Source organism: Chlamydotis macqueenii, chromosome 7, assembly GCF_036417535.1.
Source record: "Chlamydotis macqueenii isolate bChlMac1 chromosome 7, bChlMac1.mat, whole genome shotgun sequence".
NCBI lineage: Eukaryota > Metazoa > Chordata > Aves > Otidiformes > Otididae > Chlamydotis > Chlamydotis macqueenii.
Genome location: NC_141562.1, coordinates 8,451,384 through 8,476,717, shown reverse-complemented (window position 1 = coordinate 8,476,717; position 25,334 = coordinate 8,451,384). Strand labels below are relative to the sequence as shown.

At 43.9% G+C, this 25,334-nt stretch overlaps 1 protein-coding gene and 1 long non-coding RNA gene across 3 annotated transcripts in view; one reads left to right on the top strand and one right to left on the bottom strand.

Moving 5' to 3' along the window:
• Positions 1-24,094, bottom strand: part of GRID1 (glutamate ionotropic receptor delta type subunit 1) — a 537,013-nt gene extending 512,919 nt beyond the window's left edge. For both annotated transcript variants that reach the window (XM_086752572.1, XM_086752570.1), the window contains exons 1-2: positions 24,002-24,094; positions 21,720-21,875 (exon numbers count right to left, since the gene is read on the bottom strand). In XM_086752572.1, coding sequence (XP_086608698.1) covers positions 21,720-21,875; positions 24,002-24,080 — 235 coding nt within the window. In that variant the 5' untranslated portion in view covers positions 24,081-24,094. The remainder of the gene's footprint in view (positions 1-21,719; positions 21,876-24,001) is intronic.
• A 420-nt stretch (positions 24,095-24,514) lies between these two features.
• Positions 24,515-25,134, top strand: LOC147600043 (uncharacterized). Its single transcript, XR_015259026.1, has 2 exons — positions 24,515-24,730; positions 24,951-25,134. It is a non-coding gene; the product is annotated as an uncharacterized LOC147600043 (long non-coding RNA).
• Positions 25,135-25,334: the final 200 nt, after the last annotated feature.

Genomic DNA, 25,334 nt, shown 5'->3' with positions numbered 1-25,334 from the left:
TAAAAGCCCTTTTAGAGTCCTTCACAGTGACACACAGCTATTATACAAAACACAAAGAAGGTTTATATCAAGCTAAAAACATTGTCTAACCCAAGTCCTCCTCCTTTGCTGTGTAACAGGCTATAGTTTGGAGTTTTTTACCAATTTCAATTATTAGCGGGTATATGAAGAAAAAAAAATCCTCCACTCTGCAAAGCTTTTCCTTTTTATCAGATCTTATGGCCCTGTGCAAGCAGTGATCTCCTGTTCTTTTCAAGTTTCTTTTTGGAGACTCTTGGGAAGATTTCCCCTAGATAAGAAGGCTTTGAGAGGCTGTAAGTGAGATACACACTCCCGAGCCCTTCATGTCACCAGGGATCTGGGTGAGGCAGCATTAATTCTCAAGACTGTTTCAAAAGGGAAATCCACAGTGCCATCTCCAGAGCAGTTAACAGCTCCATCTCTGAGGCATCTCATTAGAGGTAAGAATGGCAGCCCCTCTATTTCCCATGCTTTAGGAAAGTGTTCCCTAATCACAGAATCATAATGGTTGAAAAAGACCTCTAAGATCATCAAGTCCAACCATCAATGCAACACCACCATGCCTACTAAACCATGTCCGAAAGTGCCACATGTACACGTTTTTTTTAACTCCTCCAGGGACGGTGACTCCACCACTTCCCTGGGCAGCCTGTTCCAGTGCCTGATCACTCTTTCAGTAAAGACATTTATCCCAACATCCAATCTAAACCTCCTTTGTGGCATCTTGAGGCCATTTTCTCTCATCCTGTGACTAGTTACCTGGGAGAAGAGACCAACACCCACCTCACTACAGCCTCCTTTCAGGTAGTTGTAGAGAGCTATAAGGTCTCCCCTCAGCCTCCTCTTCTCCAGACTAAACAATCCCAGTTCTCTCAGCCACTCTTCATAAGACTTGTTCTCCAGACCCCTCATCAACTTCGCTACCCTTCCCTGGATGTGCTCCAGCAACTTAACGTCCTTCTTGTACTGAGGGGTGCAAAACTGAACATCGTATTTGAGGTGCGGCCTCACTAGTGCCGAGTAGAGGGGTACAATCACTTCTCTACTCCTGCTGGCCACGCTGTTCCTGATGCAAGCCAGGATGCTGTTGGACTTTTTGGACACCTGGGCACACTGCTCGCTCATGTTCAAACACACAGTGCAGGTACACAGCAAATTCCCTAGGTATTCTCACTATATTGCTAAGCATCCCAGCAATTCTTAATAAGATTCAAGTAGTGTTAAAGCTTGTATAGACTCCTTCCTTATGAAAGGAGATATTAAATGGCAGGTTCAATATTCTGTGAGAAATAAAGACACCGAGATGGTCATTTAAGTACCTGATTTAACAGTTTCAGTGCAAATGCAAACACAAGGTCATATGTCAGCAAGTGCTGCGGGGACCTTGTGCATCAGGAGTTGACAGCTGGGTCATCTGGAGCACAAGACCAGCCTGGCAGAGGCTGGGCCTGCAGGGGAGATACAAGAGTGGTCAAGAAACTACTGTGCAATGCCCTGCAGGGGCTGCAATCCGCCTGTCCTAGCTGCAAGGCTTTCGTGAAGAAATTCCTATGAAGGACAGTTTTAGCATAAAACAAGACATATATTTTAGGAAACTCTTACTCAAAAAAGAAAGTTCCATGAAAACAACAGGTTTAAGTCTCATAATAGACAATAGAAAATAAAGGCTAGTGCTAAGAACAGTGACTCTATCGTAACAAAATAACATCTTTCTCTGTGTATTGCTTACCGCAGCTGGGAATGATGAAAAAGGCTCCTAGAAAGAGAAGGAAGTGTTCCCTAGTATGCACGTAGTCTGCCTAATAGTAAGCAAATATTTATACATATATATATATATACACACACACAAACATAGAAATTAATTTCACAGAGGCGGGAGAAATACAGGTCAATTGATTGGTTCAGGTTCCAGCCTTCAGCACTTTCCTTGCCACGGTTTGTACCATCCTTGCTGAAGTTAAAAAGAAATTTTGCCCATGTACAGACTTCAGTAGCAATTCTTGTGAGAGAGATCAGACAATACCGTGAGCAACCCAAAATATCCTGCTCCCTCACTAGACAAAAAAGTCCCAAGGACAATTTTGTTAGGTACCTTTTGTGACTGGCCCATAAAAGTCAGACCAGAGACCGCTGAAGTCTGCCTGTCTGTAAGCCTCAGTAGCCCCAAACCGGCTGCCCAGGCAGCAGAGCCTACTGCACCACTCTTCTCCTGCCTCCTTCCCATGAGGACCAGCTGCACAGAAGCAGGGACACCAGCCAGGTGTAAGGCAGTTCCGCAGCGGTAGGACAGCATCAGCTGTGCCTCAGCGAGCCCTGAACCCACCAACCATTGTCCATAGGGAAGACAAAGCCCACTAGAACTTTTGCCTAAACGTCATGTATTTCCCATTTGTTTTTAGGTCTTCTAAAATACAATGATGCTTTGTTGTCAGATATGCAGTTACACTAAAAAAAAAACGAACAGTTCCCTGTAGATTACTTGAGTTGTGGGTTTCTCCAAAATATTTTCAAGATATGAAACCAATGGGACTGTGGAGGTTAAAAAAGGCAGTCATTCTCTCTACGGACTGCCACTGCCCAAGCCTGATCAGCTCCTTAGTTTTCAGACCAAAGATGTTCCCTACCACAAGAAGAATCTGCACTGACAGCAAGGATTTCCTTGGATTTTATTTGGGACAGTGAGTAGAGGTAACAGAAAACATCACTGTCACCAAAAATTACACATTCTGAAGCAGGAATATTTTTTTAAATAAGTCATCTGTAACAGAAAAAAATGCATTCTATTCAGCTTTCAAAAAGATGAACTAAAGGATTTTTACAACTGCTGTTCCCAATCTCATGAAACAAATTTTTAAAAAACAGTTAGGAGTTTAATCTTGTTTGCATTTTCTGTTTTACATTTTCTCAGAAAGATGATAAGGGAGCAAAGACGCTCACATGCCTTTTCAAAAAACCGTTCTCATAATTTGCTGCTCAAAGTGCTTAAAAACTAATGATAGACCTCTAATCCACTACAGAATACATTCTGTACTATATGTAGGCATTTTTGTGTGTTCAAAAATTATAGGCTCAGAACTCTTATCTTCTGTATGCTTTATACTATTCTGTAACAGCAGCTACAGCTCTGCCATAGATCGTGCCATGTCTGTGCCCAGATTCACTTTCTGAAGCTACAGTAAATCAGTAAATGCAGTGTGGTGTTTTGGACTAAGTAGATCCTTTCTCTTGTTACAGTTTAAGGATATTTCTAAGAAGGGATACCAAGCTCCATTTGCATGACTGGCACCAGGGCCTGGAAGACCCTTGTAGGGAATTTTCTGATTTTGTTCTCCCATCGTCCATACTTGGCTAGCTCTTGCTTACTTCTGTGTAGTAGTCAGCTCTGAGCTTAGAAAAACATCTGATACTGATCACAAATCTGCAGACTCTCCTTTAAAGAGCTAGATACTCTCAAACCCAAATCAAGACACTGAGAACTCTGAACTCCACAGATCAAAACCCTTTAAAGCCTCTTTTTAGGTATTATTTGCCAATCACTAGTAAAACAGGCAATGAATTTTTAAAGCTATGCTTTCTATAACTTTTACAGTTAGACTTAATACCTACTTCAGTTACCATAACAAGTGTTGCAACAGATGCTTTTGGGTTTAATGAAGACAGTCAAGCAGATTTATTGCCTACTTCTTCTAGAGGCGACTGAATAATTTTCAACAAATAACTTCCTCCAGCATAGTCTTTATTTTTGTGTCTATATTGAATATCATATATCCAACTGCAGTTCTTGCTCTTAGAAATTAACCACTTCAAGTCTATACAGATCAGTCAAGCCTGCTGTGACTCACAACTGGAAGCAGTCACTCCAGTGACAGTCCTGGTTGTCTTTCTCTAGCCAGCTGAGCATGCCATCACCTCTGAGATGATTGTCCATGTCTGAGGTAAAGGGGTGTAACTTTAGGAACAATGAATATTCCTTCAATTTTGTTCATGGTGCAGCTCCATCTTTGAAATCTTTTTCCCATTGGCTGTACCCTTCCGAAATACAGACTCACTTCCCACACAGGCAAAGCAGGCAATATATCATATGGACTGTTAAGCAGAGACAGCTCACATAATTCTCAGCAGTTTAAGCAGAACTGAATTGTGATGCCACAAGGATAAGAGGTTGTTTCTGGCTAAGTCCAGGCTGCTTCTGCCATAGCAAAGAAATATGAAGGGACAAACCACAGGTGAAGTCCCACTGGTGCACTCAGTTAAGCAGATCCTGTTATTCCTGATGTCAGTTGGGAGACAATGGAAAATATGAGAAGTGGTGCTTCTTCCCTGACCCCAGCAACAGCTGCCTTTCCCAAATCTCTCCATGGGGCAGCAGCAATGCTGGCAAGCCTCACAGAGCAGCCAAATTCATTGCTAGAACTGAAGGTGATGCTATGCTTACAGTCACTTGCCCCAGAGGTGCCTGATTTGCATGTGCCTTGAGCCATCCTGCCTTTAAACCTATGCATATGAAAAGTTCCTCCCATGTGCAGAATCTGCCTGTGGAAGTATGTTCTGGTTTTGTTAGTGAGGGGGGGGCCTAAGGTGGTAGCTTCTGTAGGAAACTGCTAGAAGTTGCTCCCCTTTGTTTAGTGGACTCGGCTGGGCCTAGGGCGGACCCGCTGCTGGCCAAGGCCGAGCCAATTGGTAGCAGAACGTCCCATGATAACGCCTCTGCGATAACGTATTTAAGTAGGGGAAAACAGAAAAAAAAGGAGAGAAGATGTGAAGCAGCTGAGCGGGGGGCAGAGAGGGGGAGGCGCGAGCCTCATGGGCCTTGCAGGCCTCACCCTCTGGCCTCCCACCGGGCTCAACTCGGCCCGGCCTAGCTGCAAGAAGTGGAGAGGAGATGAGAATAAGATGTAAAAAGGATCCTGAGAGACATCTACCAGCCTGTTGTGAGGAACGGCTGCAGACGCCAAGGCCAGTGAAGAAGGAGGGGGAGGAGTAATGAGGCTCCTGGCCAAGATTCCTCTGCAACTTGTGGTGACGACCATGGTGGAGCAGGTTGTCCCCCTGCAGCCCATGGAGGTCCATGGAGGGGCAGAGATCCACCTGCAGCCCGTGGAGGACCCCACGCCGGAGCAGGTGGAGGCCTGAAGGAGGCTGTGGCCCGTGGAGGGCCCGCTGGGACAGCTGTTCTAGAGGGACTGCACCCCGTGGAAGAGATGACCCACGCCGGAGCAGTTTCACGAAGGACTGTGGCCCGTGGGAGGGACCCCACGCTGGAGCAGAGGAGGAATGCGAGGAGTTCTTCCCCCGACAATGACACAGCGGCGTAAAACAACGCGTGATGAACTGACCGCGACCCCCATTCCCTTCCCCCTCCCCCCCGTGCCGCTCGGGAGGGAAGGTAGTATAGATAATGTTAAGCCCGGGAAGAGGGAGGGGTGGGGGGAGGTCATCTTGTTCCCTGTCTCATTCTCCTGCTAATTTTAGAAATAAATGAATAGTTTTCCCCAAGTCGAGTCTGTTTTGCCCGTGACGGTAACTTTAAGGATTTCTCCCTGTCCTTATCTCAAACCTTGAGCCATTTTTCCTTATATCATCTCCCCCTGTTCTCTCGGAGGGTGGGGGGAGCGAGAGAGAGACTGCGTAGTCTGGTCCCGATTGGGGCTGAACTACGACAAAGTATCAAGTATCATATTTCAGAAATAGCTGCAAAAGATTTCAAGTGACTGCAATAAGCATAAGCAATATACCAATTTAATTGCTTTGCTGTATAAGATGCCTACTCACCGAGGCTGCAGAGCCAAGCTAACTTGGAAGGAAAGAAGAAATGCATTCCAAAGCAGATTCTCATGTGTGTGCCAAATTCTACTACACATGGCAGGGTACAGGAGACAAAGTTTGCATTCTCTGCCTGTAGGTATCCCCAGGACTGGATCTGGTTCATGTTCACCGTACTTACACTGAATTGGTCACAAGTCAGGTCTAAACACATGTGGGCCTTGGAAAGCTTCTCTATGCACACATTCACAGCCTGCTTGTAAAAAAAAAAAAACTGTGATTTGTACTATTTAAAATCAAAGAGTTGCCATGGGGTTACATGTGGTGTACAACCTAAGCTGTAATGTCTTTGAGGATCAAGCCAGGAAAAAGTTCACACAGTTATTGATGGTTACAAGGTTATCATTTCAGATCTCTATGAACAGAAAGAAAGCAGGTTGTGGTCCTCATACTAAGCTTTTATGAAGTGAGCAAGGCTGTTCAATTTAGAACATACAGATAACATACAGAACAATACAGAAGCATTTAATAAATTTAATAAATTAGAACAGTAAAATATTAGCACATATAGTGATTTCTTGGAGACATTTATTCATATTTCTGAAAAAAAGGTAAGTTCCTCAAAATCACACAGAAATAATTCTTTCTATTTTTTAAGTAAATGGCGTGAGTTTTTACAAAATGATCAAAAAGTTACTGTGTGCTATTAACGGCAACAAGCTTAAGCAACTTCAAAAGTTCACATGCACTATACAGAAGGAAGAACTTCCAAGGAATTTGTTGCAATCAGTTCAAAAAAGACAGACGGGCAGGAACATGCAACTCCTGTAATTCGGCGAGTTAGTGCCAATATAGACTGCGATATTAGAAGTGCTCAGCGACATTGTTGTACAAGAGGTGCCATTGCAGCGCACTGCATTAACGGCAGCAAAACCCTTGAGAATTTTCCAGGCCTTGTCAGCCCAGGCTGCCTTGATGAATGGTATAAACAGAAGATGAAATAATCACTCACTGGTTTACAAGCACTGAACTACAGCTATTAAAGATTTCTGGTCTGCATTATGACAGTGGCACAGTCATGCTTGGCAAACAGACCAGTATCTGAGCTTATGGTTGTCAGACATCCTAAATTCCCATGTTCAGTTTCTATCTCTGAGGCTTACATCTCCAAAGACCTAGGGTTCTACTCCTTCACATTATATTTCCCTACAGAAAGAAACTGAGAATAGCAAATTCAAGGGGGTTGTTCATCTGCTTGTCAGCACTTAGATGATGGCTTGTCATTCAAGAAAGTCAGTCAATTTTTCTAGTCTTTGTAGTTGGTTAATACCAAGACAAATCTCCAGTACTTAAAACAAAGATTTAAAAGGCCATTTTTAGAAAAGTAAACAGTACAAGATCAATGACTTGGCATACTTATGCTCCACATCTGGGGGACAAAGCAGGAAGGATAATTTGGGTCACTGACTCCAATCCTCTGCAGTCACAGGAAAATACAATCAAGAGGTTAAGAACACATCAGTTCTGCTAACACCAAGGATTATTTACTAAATCTTATACCACTGCTTTCAGCCTGTGGTTCACAGACCAATCTAGGCAATTTAAAAAAAAAGAAAAAAAAATCAAGTCAGTTCTCAGTAGATTTAAATTACCATCCCACTCAGAAACTTTTCCAGAGGCACAGAAAATGAAAAAAAACTTGAAAACAACTGACCTACAGCCATCTCAAACTCTACAGTAAGAGGCCAAAGGCCAGCTCTACAATGCAACTCAAGAGAAGAGCAGAGGAAATTCAGGCCATCATGCTGGCCCGAACAATATCAAGAAACATGTTATGTCAAATAGTTCAGACAATCCTAAGAAACTTATCACAACCCACACAACACAGAGTAAAAATGAAATAAGTCTCCACTTATTTCACCAGGCAGAAAATTCCTCCACAAGTCCAAATCTAGTTTAAACCATTTCTGGCTTAAGCAAATGCAGTTTAGCAGTGACGATTAATCAATAAGTGCACCAGCCTAACATACCATACACTCCATCATTCCTCTGACCAATCTGGTACTTTGAGTGATCTAAGAATGAGAGTGAAGAGAAGGAGGAAGAAAATAAGGGATGAAGCAAAAGTCTACCATGTACTTTAAGCCATGTCTCAAGAGCTAGAACCTTTCTTGGGCCCTACAAACAGGTCAGAAGGAGGTAGGAAGTATGTGATAACGGTACTTGAGCACAGGGAAGAGGAACTCTAGGTCACAAACATGAAGCTTTGTCCTCCTTATCCTGCTATGCAGAGCAGAGCTTGGCAAGCACATGAGAAAATGCATTGGGAGTCCCATTTCTCTTCAGCTAGCAATTCTCATTCACCAGCAACCAGAGTTAGAGTCAAACTTTCACAATTTAAAACTTAATCCAGGACCAGCATTCAGAAAATCAATGAACGTTTATCTGAATCAAGATAACTAACACTCTCAACAACTTTACTTCCTATATTAATATTTTTCTACAGAAAATGAGATAAAATAAGTTTCTTGTAAAATCTCATCAAAGAGAGAATATAATTATGGGGAGAATAGAAGAACTCTTTTTTAAGCGAATATATCTATCTTGAGACAACCTTCAATATACCTTAGAACAGTTCAAGCAATTTTATCAGCATTTAGGAAGGAAAAAAGAATGCCTTGAGGCCAGCCCTGTCAGCAAATATTTCCCATCTTCAGCTTAAATCTCAATATTATTCCAGATGAATGCATTGCAGGCGCACTTTTTTAAGGCACTACGAACACTCTATTACATTGATGGCCACACTTTTCCCACATGAGCCATTATTTGCAAATATGGATACCCTGGGAAAAAAGGTAACTGGTAATCATTTGGAAAGAACATAGACACACTTCATGCTAACAACCTCTCATTAAGAAACTCAAAGGACATTTTTAAAGTTAGATTTATGAGACCAAGACCCAAGTACATTTGCATTAGTCTCCCTCTACGGTTTCATGAAGATAATGATTTTGTCATATCTCTTAGAAAGCTATCTAGCCAAAAGCTAAAATAATTTGACTTAAAAAAAAAAATATAACACCACCAGAAATATTTTAAGAAAGAGAGTTGCAAAGTTCACATATAAACAGATCTTTTTTTCAGAAGTTATTTCATTTTCTGTCCTGCATGCTTATTTGAGCTTTAGACCAGCTTCCTCAGCTGGTTTGCAGTTTATCAAGTGTATCATAAGCTTTTCTATCAATTCTCAAGCTATTTATTAACATTGTAATAACATGCTAAATCTTGAATATCCCACTTAGAATTCTCAGCTTCAAAGTATATTTTCCAAAGGTTCTAGGACCTATGACTATTTTCCAGTTAATCTAATAATCTGACAAGCTATTTGCAAGTTATACATTCCAAGTAACCTTGAAGAGATGGAAATACATTTTTAAAAGTCAGAACTCTCTAAATTTATATATTTATTTGTACTTCCTAAGTCTAATGCACCTCATCAACAAAATAGCTGGGAACAGACTTAAACAGCAAATTGACACAAGCCTTCCTTTTGCCTGAAGGCACTTTCCAGGGGCACTGGAGCCAACAGAGCATTTCCAGCTGTCGCTATGCTGTTCTACGTTCAGAGAAACTTCTCCTACTTCTTCTTCAACCTCAGAGAGAACTATATTAGTTCACCAAATTGACCCAGGAAGTTAACTGAGCAATGCAGGTTTATGCCTTTCTCTGCCTTGATCATCTTGTGACTGAGTTAATCTTGAATTTAACTGGGCAAAGTGCCATGTGTATGTATGATACATATTTTTCTGTAGGGCCTTGTACAGTAGTTCTCTGGTCTCATGCACTGCGTTTTACAGTGTACACATTTTACAGTTAATTTACACTCCATGCACAGGTTTGTACAGAGGTAAGCTACACCTGTGAACGACTAGCAGTGCTATTTCTGAAAAAAAAAAAAAAAAAAAGTAAAATAAACCAAACTTTATACATTATAAGTCTGTCACAAGTTACAGACTAAATTTTTCTCGCCTGCAAGCCCAAAAGTACATAAACATTTTAAAGCACATTTTATCTTTTTTCAAACATAAAAGAGTAACAGCTTATTCATTTATTTTTCTGAGAAAATAAATTTCAGAGCCAAAACATCACACATATCCTGCTCCAAGCCTTCCTCTTATAGATTTCTTTAGGAGATGTGCCAGTTCCACTGACTCAACACAACCATTCATAACTTCTCAGTGCAAGAGACAAGACTTCAGTTTACAAATAATGTCCCTACAGGCCAGCAACAATAAAAAAACAACTAGCAAAATCCAGTTTAGATCCCCATTGCCACCATGAGTGCAGGACATGAACTCCCATCTTTGAACAATAAACTTTATTTCTTGCATACCCATCAGGTGCTTTTCTGCACCTTAAGCCACCTAAAGGACCATGTCTCTTTTAAGAAAATTAGCACAAGAAATAGAATTAGAAGGCATTAAAGTTATGGCAATACATAATCTGCCTTCTCATTCATGGACATTTTATGAAGTTTTTTTGGACCAAATTACCGTCTTAGTCTGAATGCACTTAACTGACAGCATTGCCAAATGCATCACAGCAAATACAACTGACGACTGTTGCAATTTCTTTTTTACGTCCCTGATATTTTGCCATTCTTTAGAGCCACTGTGATGCTCTCGAGGAGCACCTCTGGCTTCTTGTTGGTGTGTGTTCTCCATTTCCTTATGACGTGAAAGATACATAGCTTTAAAGGTTACAATCTAAAATAAAATAAAAAGAGGGAGATAACCCATCATATCAGTGAAAACAGAATGAGAGACTTGATTCTGTGATACAAACCCCAGGCTCACTGCAGCAGGTAACGGAGAGGAAGCTGTGCAAAACTTAAAGGTTTCCCCTGACAGTCACTAAAAGGCGGTAAGTCTCCCAGAGACACACATTTCATTTCCGTAACGCAGTTACACTTCTTTTAAAGCCAATGGAAAAATCAAAACCTTAGTTTTCTCATGTAGATATAATAACCATTTACAAACCCTAGAATATGCTCTGAAAAGCATCTGTGTACTGCTGCCAACAGATGTTGGCATCATGATGATTAAAATGCAATGGAAATAGAATAATCCAGCAAATCACAAAAAGCATGTTCATAAAATCTATGGCATTGAGCAGGGGCAGGGAAGAGGGAAGTATAGAGGGGAGCACCATGCTGTCAAACAAGAGAAGGCAGGTTAAAAAGATATTAGAATTTTGAGAAATAGTTTACATTTACAAACTCCACTGGGAAGTAGGATGATGAACCTGCTGTTCATACAAAACGGGGCATGACTGGAAGTGAGGAGGTGGCCCAGGCATAAAGATACCAGCTACAATTATATGATCGCTGAACTGGCAACAAGACACTAAGAATAAACCAAACGGATAACAGAAGGAAGCCCTTCTTGAGATAAATATTAGGTTACTGCAAATCTAATCAAAGACTGCAAAATGCCTTTTGAGAACTAGGACTGCAGATTTGATTCAGAAAGAATCAGGCATCACTAGTCACTGCATTGCCCAGACGACTCTGAGATTTAGCTGACATATTTTATTTTTAAGCACTGATGTAAAAGCAAAGAGAACACACTATGGTCACAAAAATGTAAACTGCCCTCAATATATGACAAGGCATTAAGTCTTTAGAAACCCATTTGTGAACCAGTCTTGCCACACCAGTGCCACCTGCCATCGGCAGAGAAAGGAAGGAAAGATGACTCCAGCCACTTGCTTTAAGAAGGCTGGCTATAGTCACGCTTGACAACAGCACTTCTGCTTCCCTGCACAGCTGATTTCATGGGTACCCATCCAGAAGCAAAGCCAGAGCCCACTGGCTGCTGAAGCACTGCAACATATCTCACTCGTGGCTGAGGATACTGCTTGTCTAGAAGCCTTGCTGCAAGAACTTCCTCCCAAGTGTTCCCTAAGTCACCACACAGTCCATCACAGCTCCCTTACAGTTTGCTGGGGTTTTTTTTAAAGATTAAAAAAAAAAAAAAAAAAAAGAAAGAAAAAAAAGCTAGATAGTGGTGAAATGTGAAATTACTTTCCCTATGGACTATGAAGCCCCTTAATCCAGATGCAGGCACTCTCATTTCAAGCTGCCCTGGACAAGTGACTTTCTACAAGCAGAGGATCGGTCAACCTCAACTTCTGCTAGACCATATCTTTCCCCATCTTGTCCTGTGAGTACCCTTTGGAAATGCCTTTTCTTCTCTCAGGAAGGGAAATGCCTGCCACGGGCTGCTTAGTTGCAGACTGATTACTTGTTAACGCTATGGCACCCTTGCCCTTTTACAGCCTCTTTAAAAATCCAGACCCATACTGCATCTCACTCAGACAAGAGGAAGTAGAAGCTTTTTCTGTTTCTGCTTGGGTCACTAAGTCCTACCTAAATCAAAAATACACACTTCCACAGTAACTGAATTATGTGAGATCAAAAGCAGGCTGAAAGAAAAGAAAAATAAAGTTTATGTTAAAATAAACTTAAAGCAGATGATTGGGTTGCTCCCTTTTATTTTTTGCACACTTCAACATCCTAGCCCTCTACGTTTTGACCCTTGCAGACATCACTCTCTAAGTTCCCTCTTCTCTAAGCCTCTCAGATAATTGTTCTCATTCCAAAAATAACCTCAAGTAGGATAGAAAATGGACAAAACATCGGTCCTTTAGATGAAAAAGCAGCTAACATTCCACACAAGACAATGCTCAATTTATAACAGTTTCCTTTAAAGTATTTTTAAAATAAATGTAAAATTCAGTCAAGGGTTGGGTTTGCAAAAAAAAACAAACCACATAAAAGACACTGAAAAGCTGTCTCCCATAAACCAACTCCTCCTTCCACCATCCCAAGTTTTATCTTTATCCAGGGGTAGAGAGGTTAAGAAAACAAAGGGCTATGGAAATGCTGCTCTAGATCATTATACAGTTTTTCCACTGAAAGTATTACCAAGCAGCAAATAACTGGTATCTCCTAAATACCAAGTAATGGTATAAAGTAGAGTCATTTACCCACTGACAAAGACAATTCTCATTAACTTTACGAGCATTCACTTATATGGGAAAATCCTTGTACTCACTCTCTAAATAAGAACAAACCAGATTGCCAATGAGACTTTGAGGATATTGAAAGTATTCCATCAAGCAATGCTACTAGTTAGAAGCTCAAAGACTCAGATAAGTAAGTTAAAAAGCAGAGGATTAAATGACTGCACTGAGAAACAGGATACACAATGAGAGCTTGGTCTCACTAGGAGATTTTTGGTTTGAGCTTTTTGCATTTTTTAAGAAAGAAAATCAGTTCTTAGATATTATTCTGTTGAATATAGGGGGAAAAAATTGTTTTCTTACTGTCCTTTTACTCCCTCTATGAAAGGTTGCTAAGGGAATGGTTCTCAGTAAGGGCAAGCAGTAGAATCCCTGCTGTGTGTTTTAATGTAGCCAAACACCACTTGAAATTAATGTCTCTTGGTTCTTTTTACCTTTAAGCACTGGCCATTAGTGCTTTCCAGTATTAATTCTTACTGCATATCTGAATATATAATATAACATGCAAAAGGAAAAAAATGGACAGGCACCAAGATGCCACAACAGGGTCAAAGGAAAGGAACTTCACAAAAGCAGGGTTAGTATAGATAGCCTCTTTTGACAAGGCAAACCTTTCAGGCTATAAAAAGCACTCCAAACCCACAAATCTGAATGCAGTTTCAAGCACAGCAGTCAGGTCTCCAAATTATAATTAAATGCAAGCTATTAGGGAAAACATAAAAGGAAACCTTTCAACATATTTCTCATTTCACATATTTATTGCCTTAAAGTTATGTAAATGAAAGAAATCTTGGCATATTAGCATATCATTATTATCTGCCTTTGAAATGACTACAGATCTACATACGATATAAAATGAAGTTCTCAAAATGTTGCATGCTATTTAACAGTCTCACTTCAATTTTCTCATGGACACATCCTAATAACTGAAGAGCTACACTAAGGATCAGCATTAGCTGCCCCCTTTCCTCAGTGAAGACTGAAGTGGAAAGGATTCTCAGAATGGCACCTAGATTCCAAATTCAGAGCTGACACATTTTTGTGTAACGTAGCCTGCACAACTTGTATGTGCCCTGTGCATAAAATGTTTCATTCCTTGGTCTGAAACTTGGCCTCTTTCAACAGGTTTACAAATGGAAAGAACCACACAGCATTTCTGTATGTAAGAAAAATCACTGCAAGTTCTGTTACATCAAACAATCCTGACAAAACGTAAAATTGACCATTTAAGCCATTTTTTGAAATCATCAACTCAAGTATCCATAAATTATGGAGAAATCTCTTGTCAGAAAAAGCAATAGCTGTGTGGGCCATTCCCATTCTAGCAGGGTGCTTTCAGATCAACAGAGACATCTGCTAAAAAAAAAAACAAACAAAAAAACAAAGTTTAATTTCATATAATTATAAGACTCACACGGCAGTATGATTCCAACAATGCATTCTAAATCACTTCTCTGAGGGGCAAATTGAAAAAACGCCTGTAATCATGAGATGAGACAGACAAAGACATAGCACGAATTCCCCTCAGAGTGAATTTATTATGAATTAAAGTATTAATTTTTTTAAGCAAAGATTAAAAAAATAAGAGTTTGGTTATTGTTCCTCTGAAATGACAAAAAGTTAAATCCGAAGTAACTACTTCAGTCACAATCTTAGTTTGCTGTAGTCTTACGGTCAGACATTACTGTAGTTGTATAAGTAAGCTTTGTTTTGTTTTCCTACCAGTAAATAACTATAGTAAGCCATGAACAGTTTTAATAAACATGATGACATCCCTTCTATTCAAAGAATGTGTAGTTTTAACTCCTTCCACTGTATGTCACAGCCATAGCATGAAAAATGACATCAAAATATTAAATTCACCTCATTCTGCAAGTATGAAGATGTAATTTAAAATGTAATACTTAGATAGTCAATCCTCTAATTATCTGTAGCTGGAAGACTCTGAGAAGGCTCAAGGCATACTCCCTGCTGGACACATTGCAGTAAGTCTAGCAATTAAATTATTTGTACGGGGTATATAGGCATGCATGTATGTATATATATGTGTGCATATATATAGATTGTACTTCACAATTTAGGATCATTTTCTTTAGCCATTATTTTAATTAGATCAGGCTGAGGTGGCTTTGTATACTCAATTCACATTTACAGATCCTCCTCCACAGTACTGACTGAGAAAAGCTACCACAGACAAAGCAAGCACTCAGAAAATTATTTTATTAAAAAAAAAAACCAAAAAAAAAAAACAAAAATAAAAAGAGAAACAAAGAAAATCTTTAATCCTGAAACATATTAGCATGAACCCTCCTTTTTTCTGATCTTCTGGGATAATTTCTAGCATGCTAGTTAAGAATGTAGCATATTTTCTACAATACAACCCTAGAATAAGAAATTGAACTGCAGCTCCTTGATGAATGAGCAGGATCGGCAGCAGGATCACTGAGAAAGAACTATAGCCCAACCTGCAGCTTCTCTTGCATATGAGACCCTTAAAACAGATGGGTGGCCCACACCCAATACAAAAATAAAGGTATTAGCAAGTCTGCATATTAGAAGAGAGAGAAGAAATGAGCGTAGTCTGTTATGCAGATAGAAAGCGGGGAAAAAAAAAATAAAATCTTTCAGACAAAATAAAAACCTTTTAACTGCAAAGCATGCATGGCACCTTCTGGATCTCACTCCCCGGGCAGCTCAGCTCCAGCCCGAAACAATGGGAGTCTCTGCAAAAGCAGCGAATATGGCTGGGGTGGAACTAACCCCAGTACGTCCTGGGAAAAAAAAAAAAAACAATCTATAGGCCGGGATGCATTTCAGAGGGACTGCCTCTTGCAAGTACAAAATATATTGCACCTACAGGTAAAGCAGTGACCAGAATGGAAATAGCTGTGGCTACAAAGTAACAAATGGCAAGTGGACTGAAGCATCAAAACAAACACATATTCGGCTGTTTGCCCGCAGTCTGTAACCTGCCTGCATCCTCCACACCAAGCAGACTCCTTCCTGGGCTATTGGCTCCTTTCCTTCTTGCTGAAGACATCTGCAGGTCCCTGCTTTCAGCATAACAAAACCATTTAATTTGTTGTTTTCCTCTAGCTCTGTGTAACACTGGTTTATAATATACTGAGCTACACGACTATAGAGCATAAAAACACAAGCACAATGAGATGACAGTGTCACAGATGTCTTCGCTGTGGTGGTCCTTAACAAGTCTTGGTCTGGTCTCAGAGGGTACAAGGAGGTAAAACTGTTAAGCACATTCATCCCACTGTGCAACAGCTTTTTACTGCAGCAGACTTGAAGAAAAAACATGTAGTTGCACACTAAGACCTCTCTGACCATGGGAGGGAACCCCTACCTGCACTCTTTCTGGTTGTTTTTTTAAAAAGTGTCGAAATCTCAGATTAAAACTAGGGAAAAAAAAGTATATGTAACAGTATGTTCTTTCTGGAGAGCTCAGAGTTCACACGTCAAAAACTTGAAAACAAGACCCCATATCCTGATGAAAACAGTGTGAAATCTGTGTTCAAGCAAGCCGCAGAAGAAGAGCAGACAGAGGTAAAGTTACAGGACAATGAAAGTCTCAAGAGAAACCACTGGAGGAAAATTAATTGAGGCTTTATCTATATAAAGCAATTCTTTGCAATTTGGGCAGATGAGAATTCTTTATTTTTTGTTTTACACTAAAAATCTAGGTACAGCCTCTGATTTCTAGCCAGGCATTAAATTCCCCAAACCCAATGCAGTTAAATCAATAAAGCTTTCTTATTTAAAAAAAAAAAAAATAATCTGTATATGTCATATTTTATGAATTTTCATCCTATTTTTTTTGTTTGCATTTGTTATGCTTCTCTTTCCTTTCTCTCTCCTCTTCCATTCCTGTATTAAAACATCCTAACTCTAAAAACAATGGCCTTCACTTCTGGCGCATGTGAAACTGTAGCTCAACAAAACAAAATGTCTTACTTCGCGTTTATACAAACACGTATTTGGCGTAGCTTCATAGGGTGCTGGATGTGGACTTACCCAACAGCAAGGGGAGGGTTATCACGATGACCCAGGGGTATCTTTTTGTGGTTGTTGTTAGGTCTTCCTCTTCTATCTTTAATAGCCACCTAAGTTTAAATTCTCCCAACAGAGAAAACAGTCCTTTACCTGAAGCCTGAAGTCTGTATTTCGCCAAAACTAGGACGCAGCTTCCAGCCCGCCTGTGGGTTTCTAGTCAGGGACACTTGCACTACCTTGAAAGAGAGTGCCAGATTTGCAAAAAAAAAAAAAAGCTATGTGTAAGGGTCCTGAAACACAAGCATACACACAAGCATGCAGTCACTCTGCTCCTCCACAGTTCCCTAGCACTGCGCAATGCACGTATGACAGGTATAGCTCTGCTTGGAATTTTCGCCAGGTAAATGAATGCCAGAGTAACAATGGAGCCATCCAGTTCCATTCTCCAGGTCTATATTTCATCTTAGTTATCTACACAATGATCAGCTTATACCTTCTCAACAAACAAAACTGTTAGAAAGCAACTGTAGTAGTAACTTGAAATATATGTGCTGAGACAAGATAGTTCAAGAACTACGTCAAGTATGTATTGTTACCAAGTCCTATGGGCTGTGATAAGACACCAAATTCACTCAGCGGTATACAACACAGACACACAAAAAATCAGCTGCTCTGAGTTGCCCTGAAACCACAGCAGCACACACAGGACTGACAATAAACCCATTTATGGAGCATCATTCTTGCTTTCAAATCACATCTGATTTTCCAAATTTGTTCTGGTTTCCAGAGCTGACAGCATTTTAACATCAACAAGCGCACATATAAGGCTGCTCAAATTAGAAACAATTCATTTGAAATTGCTATGCAGAGAGAACAGCAAGTTTCAGCCCCAGGAAAGCTCCATAGATGTGCAAACATCATCCACTGAGAAAAAGAGTTTTAAAATTTCACAGTTTCTGAGTAACTACCTCCTTTGGGTCCCTTCTAAAAGAGCTCTAGAAAAGTTAAGTATTAGCTTTCCTCTGCCCCAGTTTTGACCTAAGCCTAACTATTCCCCCTCCAAAAGCAACATTTAAAAAACTTACACATCAGGTTTGTTTGGTTTTCAGTTTAAACATGCCATCACGTTTCCAAGCCCAGCTGGAAACTTGTTTGCCACCCATATGTTACATACAAAATCCCTTTTCAACACCAATGGCAGGCTCAAAAATCCCAATTTGAACTGAAAGCTTTAAAGTTTCTCATACCTTTGAGCTTATTTGAATCCTTGAATCACAAAAAGGTTACCACAGTACAGGCTTAAATACACACCACACACAAACAAGAGCTTATTATCTCACATCTCAATCACCTAACAGAAGCTGAGCACATCGCTCTTTTCAAAGCAGAAACATAATTTAACATCATGTTTGTGATTTGAGCTCATTTCCTTAAAATCATATCAAAAGAACAATGATTCCCCATGCATATTTTCTCCCATGACAGACAGTGAAAAAACAATTTTTCCCTCAAATAATTGCCATATACATAAAAGCAATATTCTGCAAAATGCGACAACTGTTCGTAAGCTCAAACAAACAACAAAGTCCTATTTTATGCATACACCAGGATCTGTTTATTCTTTACTGTTAAATCCCTTGCCACTAGAATTCCTGCCACCCACTTGCCACACTTTCTTATAGAATATAAGCATGATGGGGCCAAAACAATCTCTTTGCTTATCAGCACAACAGGATATTGTTTCTGCAATGTATATTAAAATGAAACGTAAAGATGGAACACAATTTACACTCTTTGTTATACCATTCTCAGACACTCGACACAACCATTAATATGACTGTCCACCAAGTCTCTGAAGAAAAAGGATCTATGAATTTTATTTACCTATTTCAGTCACCAGAAATTATCACAATGGTGCCCTTCTGTCTCTAAAGCAAAGTCCCTAAAGTTTTTTTTTTTTCAAAACCTTACAACATTTCTCAGCACCTTTCAGCACTGAAAACCACTCAATTTATGAAAGGCAAGATATCTTCTCTTTGGCCTTTAGCTCTGCAGACGCTGCTCCTACTGAGAAAACCCTACTCAGTTACCACTACTGTTCTTCCATGCTTCCTACCTATGCAGAGTTTCTCCAGCTGAACAGTAAATGCCAGGTCATAGACATGTTAAAAAAAAATCTCCATCAGTAATTAAAGGCTTGTTACTGTGTAACAGACCTTGTTACATGGAGGGATGACTTTCCATAATTTTACCAGCATAGTATCATTGAAATGAAGATCCTTGCTTTCAGCATTCTTTAAAAAGGACTTAAGGAATAACATATGTCATCTCACAAGACCGTGCAAAAGATGCTTCAAATAAAAACAATACTTGTGATTGGTTTGATTGTGTGAACTATTCTGGTGGTAGTAGCACAATGGTCAATTTTTATTCCAGATTGGTTTTTACTATAAAAAGTTCCATTGCTATGAAACTGACGCTTGCAACATTGATTTCCATAGCGCTGCTTCGAAAGACGCTGCAGAAAAATAACGTGGATGTCAGGGCATTTTATGTAGCAGCGGCAAGATTCTGCAAGCAGTCAGAGCAGCAGATTTGTTCCAGGTTATTTTGACTACTATATGCAATATTCTACCAAAATGAGCAGGACATCCGTACAGTGAGCTACAACAAGATTGTGAATAGTCAGAATGACACCAAGTAACACTGGGTAGAGAGGCACCTCCCAGTAAGAATAGCCCAGCAACTTGTACATCCTGCAGATCATTCTGTCAGCGCGCTGTGTAACAGTTTCAAAAATAGGAAATTAAATCTTAAACAAAAAAGATCTGACCTGAACCAACAAAGCAAACCAGGAAATTGAGAAAAGTCTGATACTCTTCTCTTAGCTCTCCCACTGTGGCAAGGTTTTACTTGCAGATAGGATCATTTCGTAGTGCTCCCAAAAGAAGACACATTGATATGCTTTAATGAAGTAGTGACAGAGAACAATTTCTCTTTGGAATTGTGAACATTCATCAACCACTTCCTTAATTCTCCAGTGTAGGATCAGTTAACCAAAGAGCAATTCTAACTGCAATGGACATATAAGCCCTGCAAGAGTATATTGGAAAGGATTAGAAGAAACATCTTTATTTACATATACTCAGGTAGCACAAAAATTCTTTATCAAAAAGATTAAAAACCTGACCAGGATCTTTTCTGTGGCTTCAGCATGGATTTCCAACAGTGAAATTTTATTTTCTTAGTAGTCTTCATAAATGCAAAACTGATCGTCAAGGTTAGCAAATAAACCAATTTAAAAAAAAAAAATCCTACTAGATCAAGAAAAATCCTCCAGTTGGTCACGCTTTTCTGCTTTCAATAAAACTGAGCAAAGGGTCTCTGTCCCGAAGACTGTCAGCTCAGATCCCAGGGCATTCAGAATAGCTTCATAAAGTTTTACTTCTGAGAAGAGACATTGTGGAAAGCGATTGTTCAGCCAGCCAACTACTGCCACTTCTGTGAATATGAATAAGCTCCAATATAGGACACTGAGCTTTTGCAAATGTAAGAATATCCAATTGTTCAGAGTTAATCTTTGCCAATAAATCAACCCACCATTATTTTGAGATTTTTATTTTCCTCTGGTGTCTGACTATGTGGGCGGAGTTTTGTTTTAGAGTCCCCTTCTTCCTATTTTCACAAAGATTTTTTTCATATTGCCTTGCTAAGCTTTCAGAGCAGCAGGAGGAATCCTGTTGTTAATGGGACCAGGCCCTTGAAAAGACATAGATTTCTGTTTCTCCTGAATGTCCATGATAGTAACTAGCACCTACTTCAAGGAGAAAAGATAGCAGAATAAATTGTTCAGAGTTCATGAAAATTAACATTTGGTGTAATTTTGTAGCCATCATTTACATGTACACAACTCAGACATAAATACATATGGATTAATGCAAATTTTCATACAGGGAAAGATTCGCTCTGTGCTCTGTAAAACTAAGGGTAAGGCTGGTGATGAATCATTTTCTTAAATATTCCAGTCTGGGTATATAAATAGCTCTCTGTTTCTAGAATAATTACTACTGAAAAACATAGCTTCTGAAATAACCTAGGCCATAATTAACCTTAGCTTCATTAAATCACAAATAATATCTTTTTAAAGTCCTATTTGTAAATGCAAGCTGATTAATTTAAACGTTTCCCTTCGCAAAAATCTAATGGAAATTATTTACCTACGTAGCTACTTGTCAGATCTTGTAAACTCTGGGAAGGATTTCAGCCGGCGACTCGGCTGCCGGTCCCTCTTCCCAGCTCCCCGGGCGGGGGCTCCGCTCTCGGGGGGCCGGGCCGCCGCCCACCCCGGCCCAGCTGCCCCTCAGGAGCGGGTAGGGACGGAGAGGTGCCGGCCTGCGCCCCACCGCGTGCCCCACCCATTCCCCAGCCCCACGGCGCCGCACGAACCCCCCCTCCTCATCTGCCCCTGCCCCGCCGTGTCCATGCGTGGGCGCTGCTAGGGGGCGGGGGGGCCGGCCTCCCCTCCGCAGCGGCGGAGAGAAGCGGCGCTTGCAGATGCGGGAGCCCCCCTGCCCTGCCGGCGCTCCCGCGGCTGCCAGCCCCGGGCTGGGCACGGCCGGGCCCCGCAACCGCCGCCGCACCGCGCCGTCCCAGCCCTTTCCTTGTAAGACAGCGCCAACCCCCGACCGAAGAAAAGTTTCCAGCCGAGCGCCAAGACAGGTCCGAGAGATGAAACCTCCTCCCCCGCCAACGGCCCGGGCCCGGGGGGGCGGTCCGCTCGCAGCCCCGTCCCGTCCCGGCGCCCAACCCACCCACGCCGTGGGTGCCGCCGCGGGGGGGCTCACCTTCCTGTACCGCATGGAAGGGGTTGTTGGCCTCTATGAGCTTGATGGAGTAAGTGATTTTCTCGCTCTGGAGGATGTCGTCATTGAGGTTCAGATCCGACACCGCCTGCTTGAACACCTCGTCGTCCTTGGCAGCATTGCCTTCGAAAATGGCACCTGCGGGGAGGAAGGCGGCAGCAGGTGAGGAGGGCTCGGCCACTCCCGCTCCTCCCTGGGCCCTGCAAATCTCGACCCAGTTCGCATGGTGCCAGGCGGGGCAGCTCCGAAAGGCACCGGGCGCACCGTGGGGCCGGGACCCACGCGTGGGCGGCCACCGCCGGCTGCGTGGCTTTATCCCGGGTCAGGGGAAGCGCAACCCGCCTCCCGACCGCTTCTGCTCCCTTCTGCTGGGGCAAGGGACGCGCTTTGCTAGTGATGGGAAAGGGAGCAGCCTTGGAAATTCCACCAACTTTTTGCTCCCTGGGTCGCTGCCTTTCAGGCAGCGGTTTTACCCAGCTCACACGCACACAAGAACGTGAGGCCAGGATTTGTGTCCAGTAACCTGGAAGCTTTAATTTCACGGTCCTGTTTATGCAGTTAACGTGAAAACATCTGGCAATGTGTGTTACGTAAGATCCCCTCTCCACAGAGCGTGTCTGTGTCTGTGCGTGCCCACATCAGGCTCACTGCCCTGTGCTGCGCAGCGCTGGGGGATCTTTAGTGCTGGCAACAAAACAAGCAGAAAAAAAAAAAAAATTAAAAAAAAAAAAACAAACCACCACGCCAACGTTCTCCCCTTCTCCCCCAACGTGGAAAAGTCCTGCTGATTCACACTGTGTTTGCCTGAGGCTAGAGCCTCCGTGCGCTGCCCGGGGGAAATCACGGCTCCGCACACAGCCGCTCTCCTCGCCCACCCACCGCACCGCTCTTTCGGCGACGAGTTAGTTAGCACACACCGCTCGGGCCGAAGTTCGTGCGGGGAGAAGCCCAGGTGACACCATCCACCCGCGGGGAGCAGCGGGGCCGAGAGGGAGAGCCGCCGAGGCTGCTTCGCCCCCCGGCCTGGGCACGTCCCCCGGGCGGCCCCACCACCGGGCCGGGTCCGGTGCGGCCAGGGTCTGCGCAGCCCCGGGGAGCGCCCCCGGGCCGGAGGCCCCCGCTGCGGTCAGGGCTGACCCCGTCTCCTTAATGGCTCTGCAATGCCGTCTGCCTTGGCTGCGCCCCCGGGCTCCGCCGCCAGCCCCGGAGCCGCTGCTGCCGTCGCCGCCCCCGCCAGGAAACTTGTGAGAGGGCTGGTGCCCCTCTCCCCTTCCCCGCCCCGGGTCGACACGGGACTTCCCTCTGTCTGCGTGGAGCCTCCCCTCGCCAGGATCGCCCCCCTCAGCCCCCCTTTTTTTTTTTTTTTTCCCCTTCTCTCCGTCTCCCATCCTCCCCAAAAGGCTGGTGGGAATCACGGCGTTTCATTTCCCGGCCGTACTCCCGTCTCCTCCTCTGTCATCCTCTACAAGTGATTCTCTCCCCCCTCTCCGCCCCTACACATCCTCATTTTCCTTCCTGCTGCTACCTTTCAACACCAGCCAAAAGGTGACTGCAGAGCCTGGCTTCTGCGTGCCAGGCTTCCCGCGGACATCGCCATGCCTCGCTCCCAGCAGCCATAAAAGTTCACATCAGCCTTCCCTTTGCCTCTTATTCACCCCCCTCTTCCTCCCGCTGCCGATCCAGCCTCCGTGCTGCCCAGGGGTTTTAATGAGATCTTATTCAAACCACAACAGTTGCGCGCATAGACACACACACGCACCCAGCCACTGCAAATCTCGCCTCTCCAATGCTTTCCCAGCCAAGTTCCGCCCCCGCCCCCGGCCACCCCCCCGCATTCCGGCTCGGCTGACACCTGCTAGGGCAGAGGATGAAAACCAGGGGGTTATCTCCCCGAAAGTTTTCCCTCCCAGCACGTTCGGGTGATGCCTCTCTCCTGCCCGGGTGCTGGGGCCGGTTGGTTGGTTTCGGTGGCGCGGGAGGCGGGGGGAGATGAAAGCCTTTCCACGCACACAGGTCCCAGCACAGGGCTCCCTAGCCTCACGGGAGACCGCAGCGGCGGCCCCGGCCCCGCAGCCCGCGTTTCGCCCCTAACTTTACAACCAGGGGGGATTCAGCTGCCTTCCTCCCATCCCTTCTCTCTCTCCGTGGACCTGGGTTCAACCGCTGCCTGTGACATTACCGGGGTTCAATAGAGACGCTCCCTTCCTTTATTTATTTCTCTACCGCGTCCCTCTCCGACCCCCCGCCCCCGCTCTCTCTCTTACCAATGTGGATGATGGAGTCCGCCCGCACCGAAACGCACTGAAATATCCAGGGGAAAAGCCAGAGCATCAACACTTCCATTTCCAGCCTCTCGCACAGCACATCAGCCCGGGTTTGGGGGAGAGGCAGACGGGCAAAAAGAAGGAAAAAAGGCGCAAGGACAGATAGAACAAGGGAGCGGGTGCGGGGGGGAGATGTCCACACACCCCCCCCTTTGAAAAAAAAAAAAAATCCCAAATTCTCCCAGCACGCCAAGAATTTTCCAAGATTGAGGAAAAACGGGCGACGTGGAGATACCAAAAAAAAAAAAAAAAAAAAAAAAAAAGCCGGGGCTGAAAAAGCACGGTGGTAGATCCCGGGTGGGCAGGCGGCGCGGCGCAGCCTCCCGCGCTCGGTGTGTGCCGGGGCGCCGGCAGACCGCGAACTGCGGAGCGGCCCCCCCGCCGTCGCCGCCCGCCCCCCGCCCCACGTGACTGCAGAGCCTCGGCGCGGGGCGGCGGCGGGGCGGCGCGGAGGGGAGCGGGACGGCCCTGCCAGAACCGGGACGGCGGTTACCCTTAAACAGCCAGAATTACACATATCATTCATGTATGTCTGTCTGTCTGTCTCCCGGGGGAGAGGAGTCGGCGGCCGATGTTCCATCGCAGAGAGCCCCGCAGCCCCTCGGTTACCAGCACTGCGTGACCCCCCGGCCCGGCCGGACGCGGCGGAGGCGGGGGTCGCCCCCGGAGGTAAGGGCTGCGCCCACTGCCGCTCGCCCAACTTCAGCGACCGCGGGCGGTGCGGGGCCACCGCGCTGAGGAGAGGGGGGTGCCCCTTCCACGGGCCCGGGACATCATCCGCGTTTAACGAGCGAACGCCAGATTTTTACCCCCACGCGCAGGGGGCGAGGGGTGGAAGAGAAAAGCGGTAGGGCAAAACCGTTTCTTGTTTTGTTCTTTTTTTTTCTAGCTTTCAATGAAATCCAGCTCTCAAAGTGGACATACTCAGGCTCAGAAGATGAATTCATCCCCTAAAACAAACGCGGCACTGATTGCAGCCACCCAAACGTGACAAGCGTCCTAATACGCCGAGGATCCAGAGAAAACAAATTCATTCAGGAGCCCGAAACGTAATTAAAACTACTGCCAAGCAGGCGGGCCTGGAGCGGGGTGTTACTGAGCTGCCGCGGGGCCGAGGCGCGCACCCCCCAGCCATCCGTGCGGGTCGTGCCGGCGCTCGGCGGGGCGAGGGGGGAGGCAGAGCCGACCCCGGAGGTCGCCGTCTCGCCAGCGCAGCCGGCGGCTGGGCGCTGGGGCTGGACCCAGCTCCCAGGAGGTAACGGGGAGCTCGGCG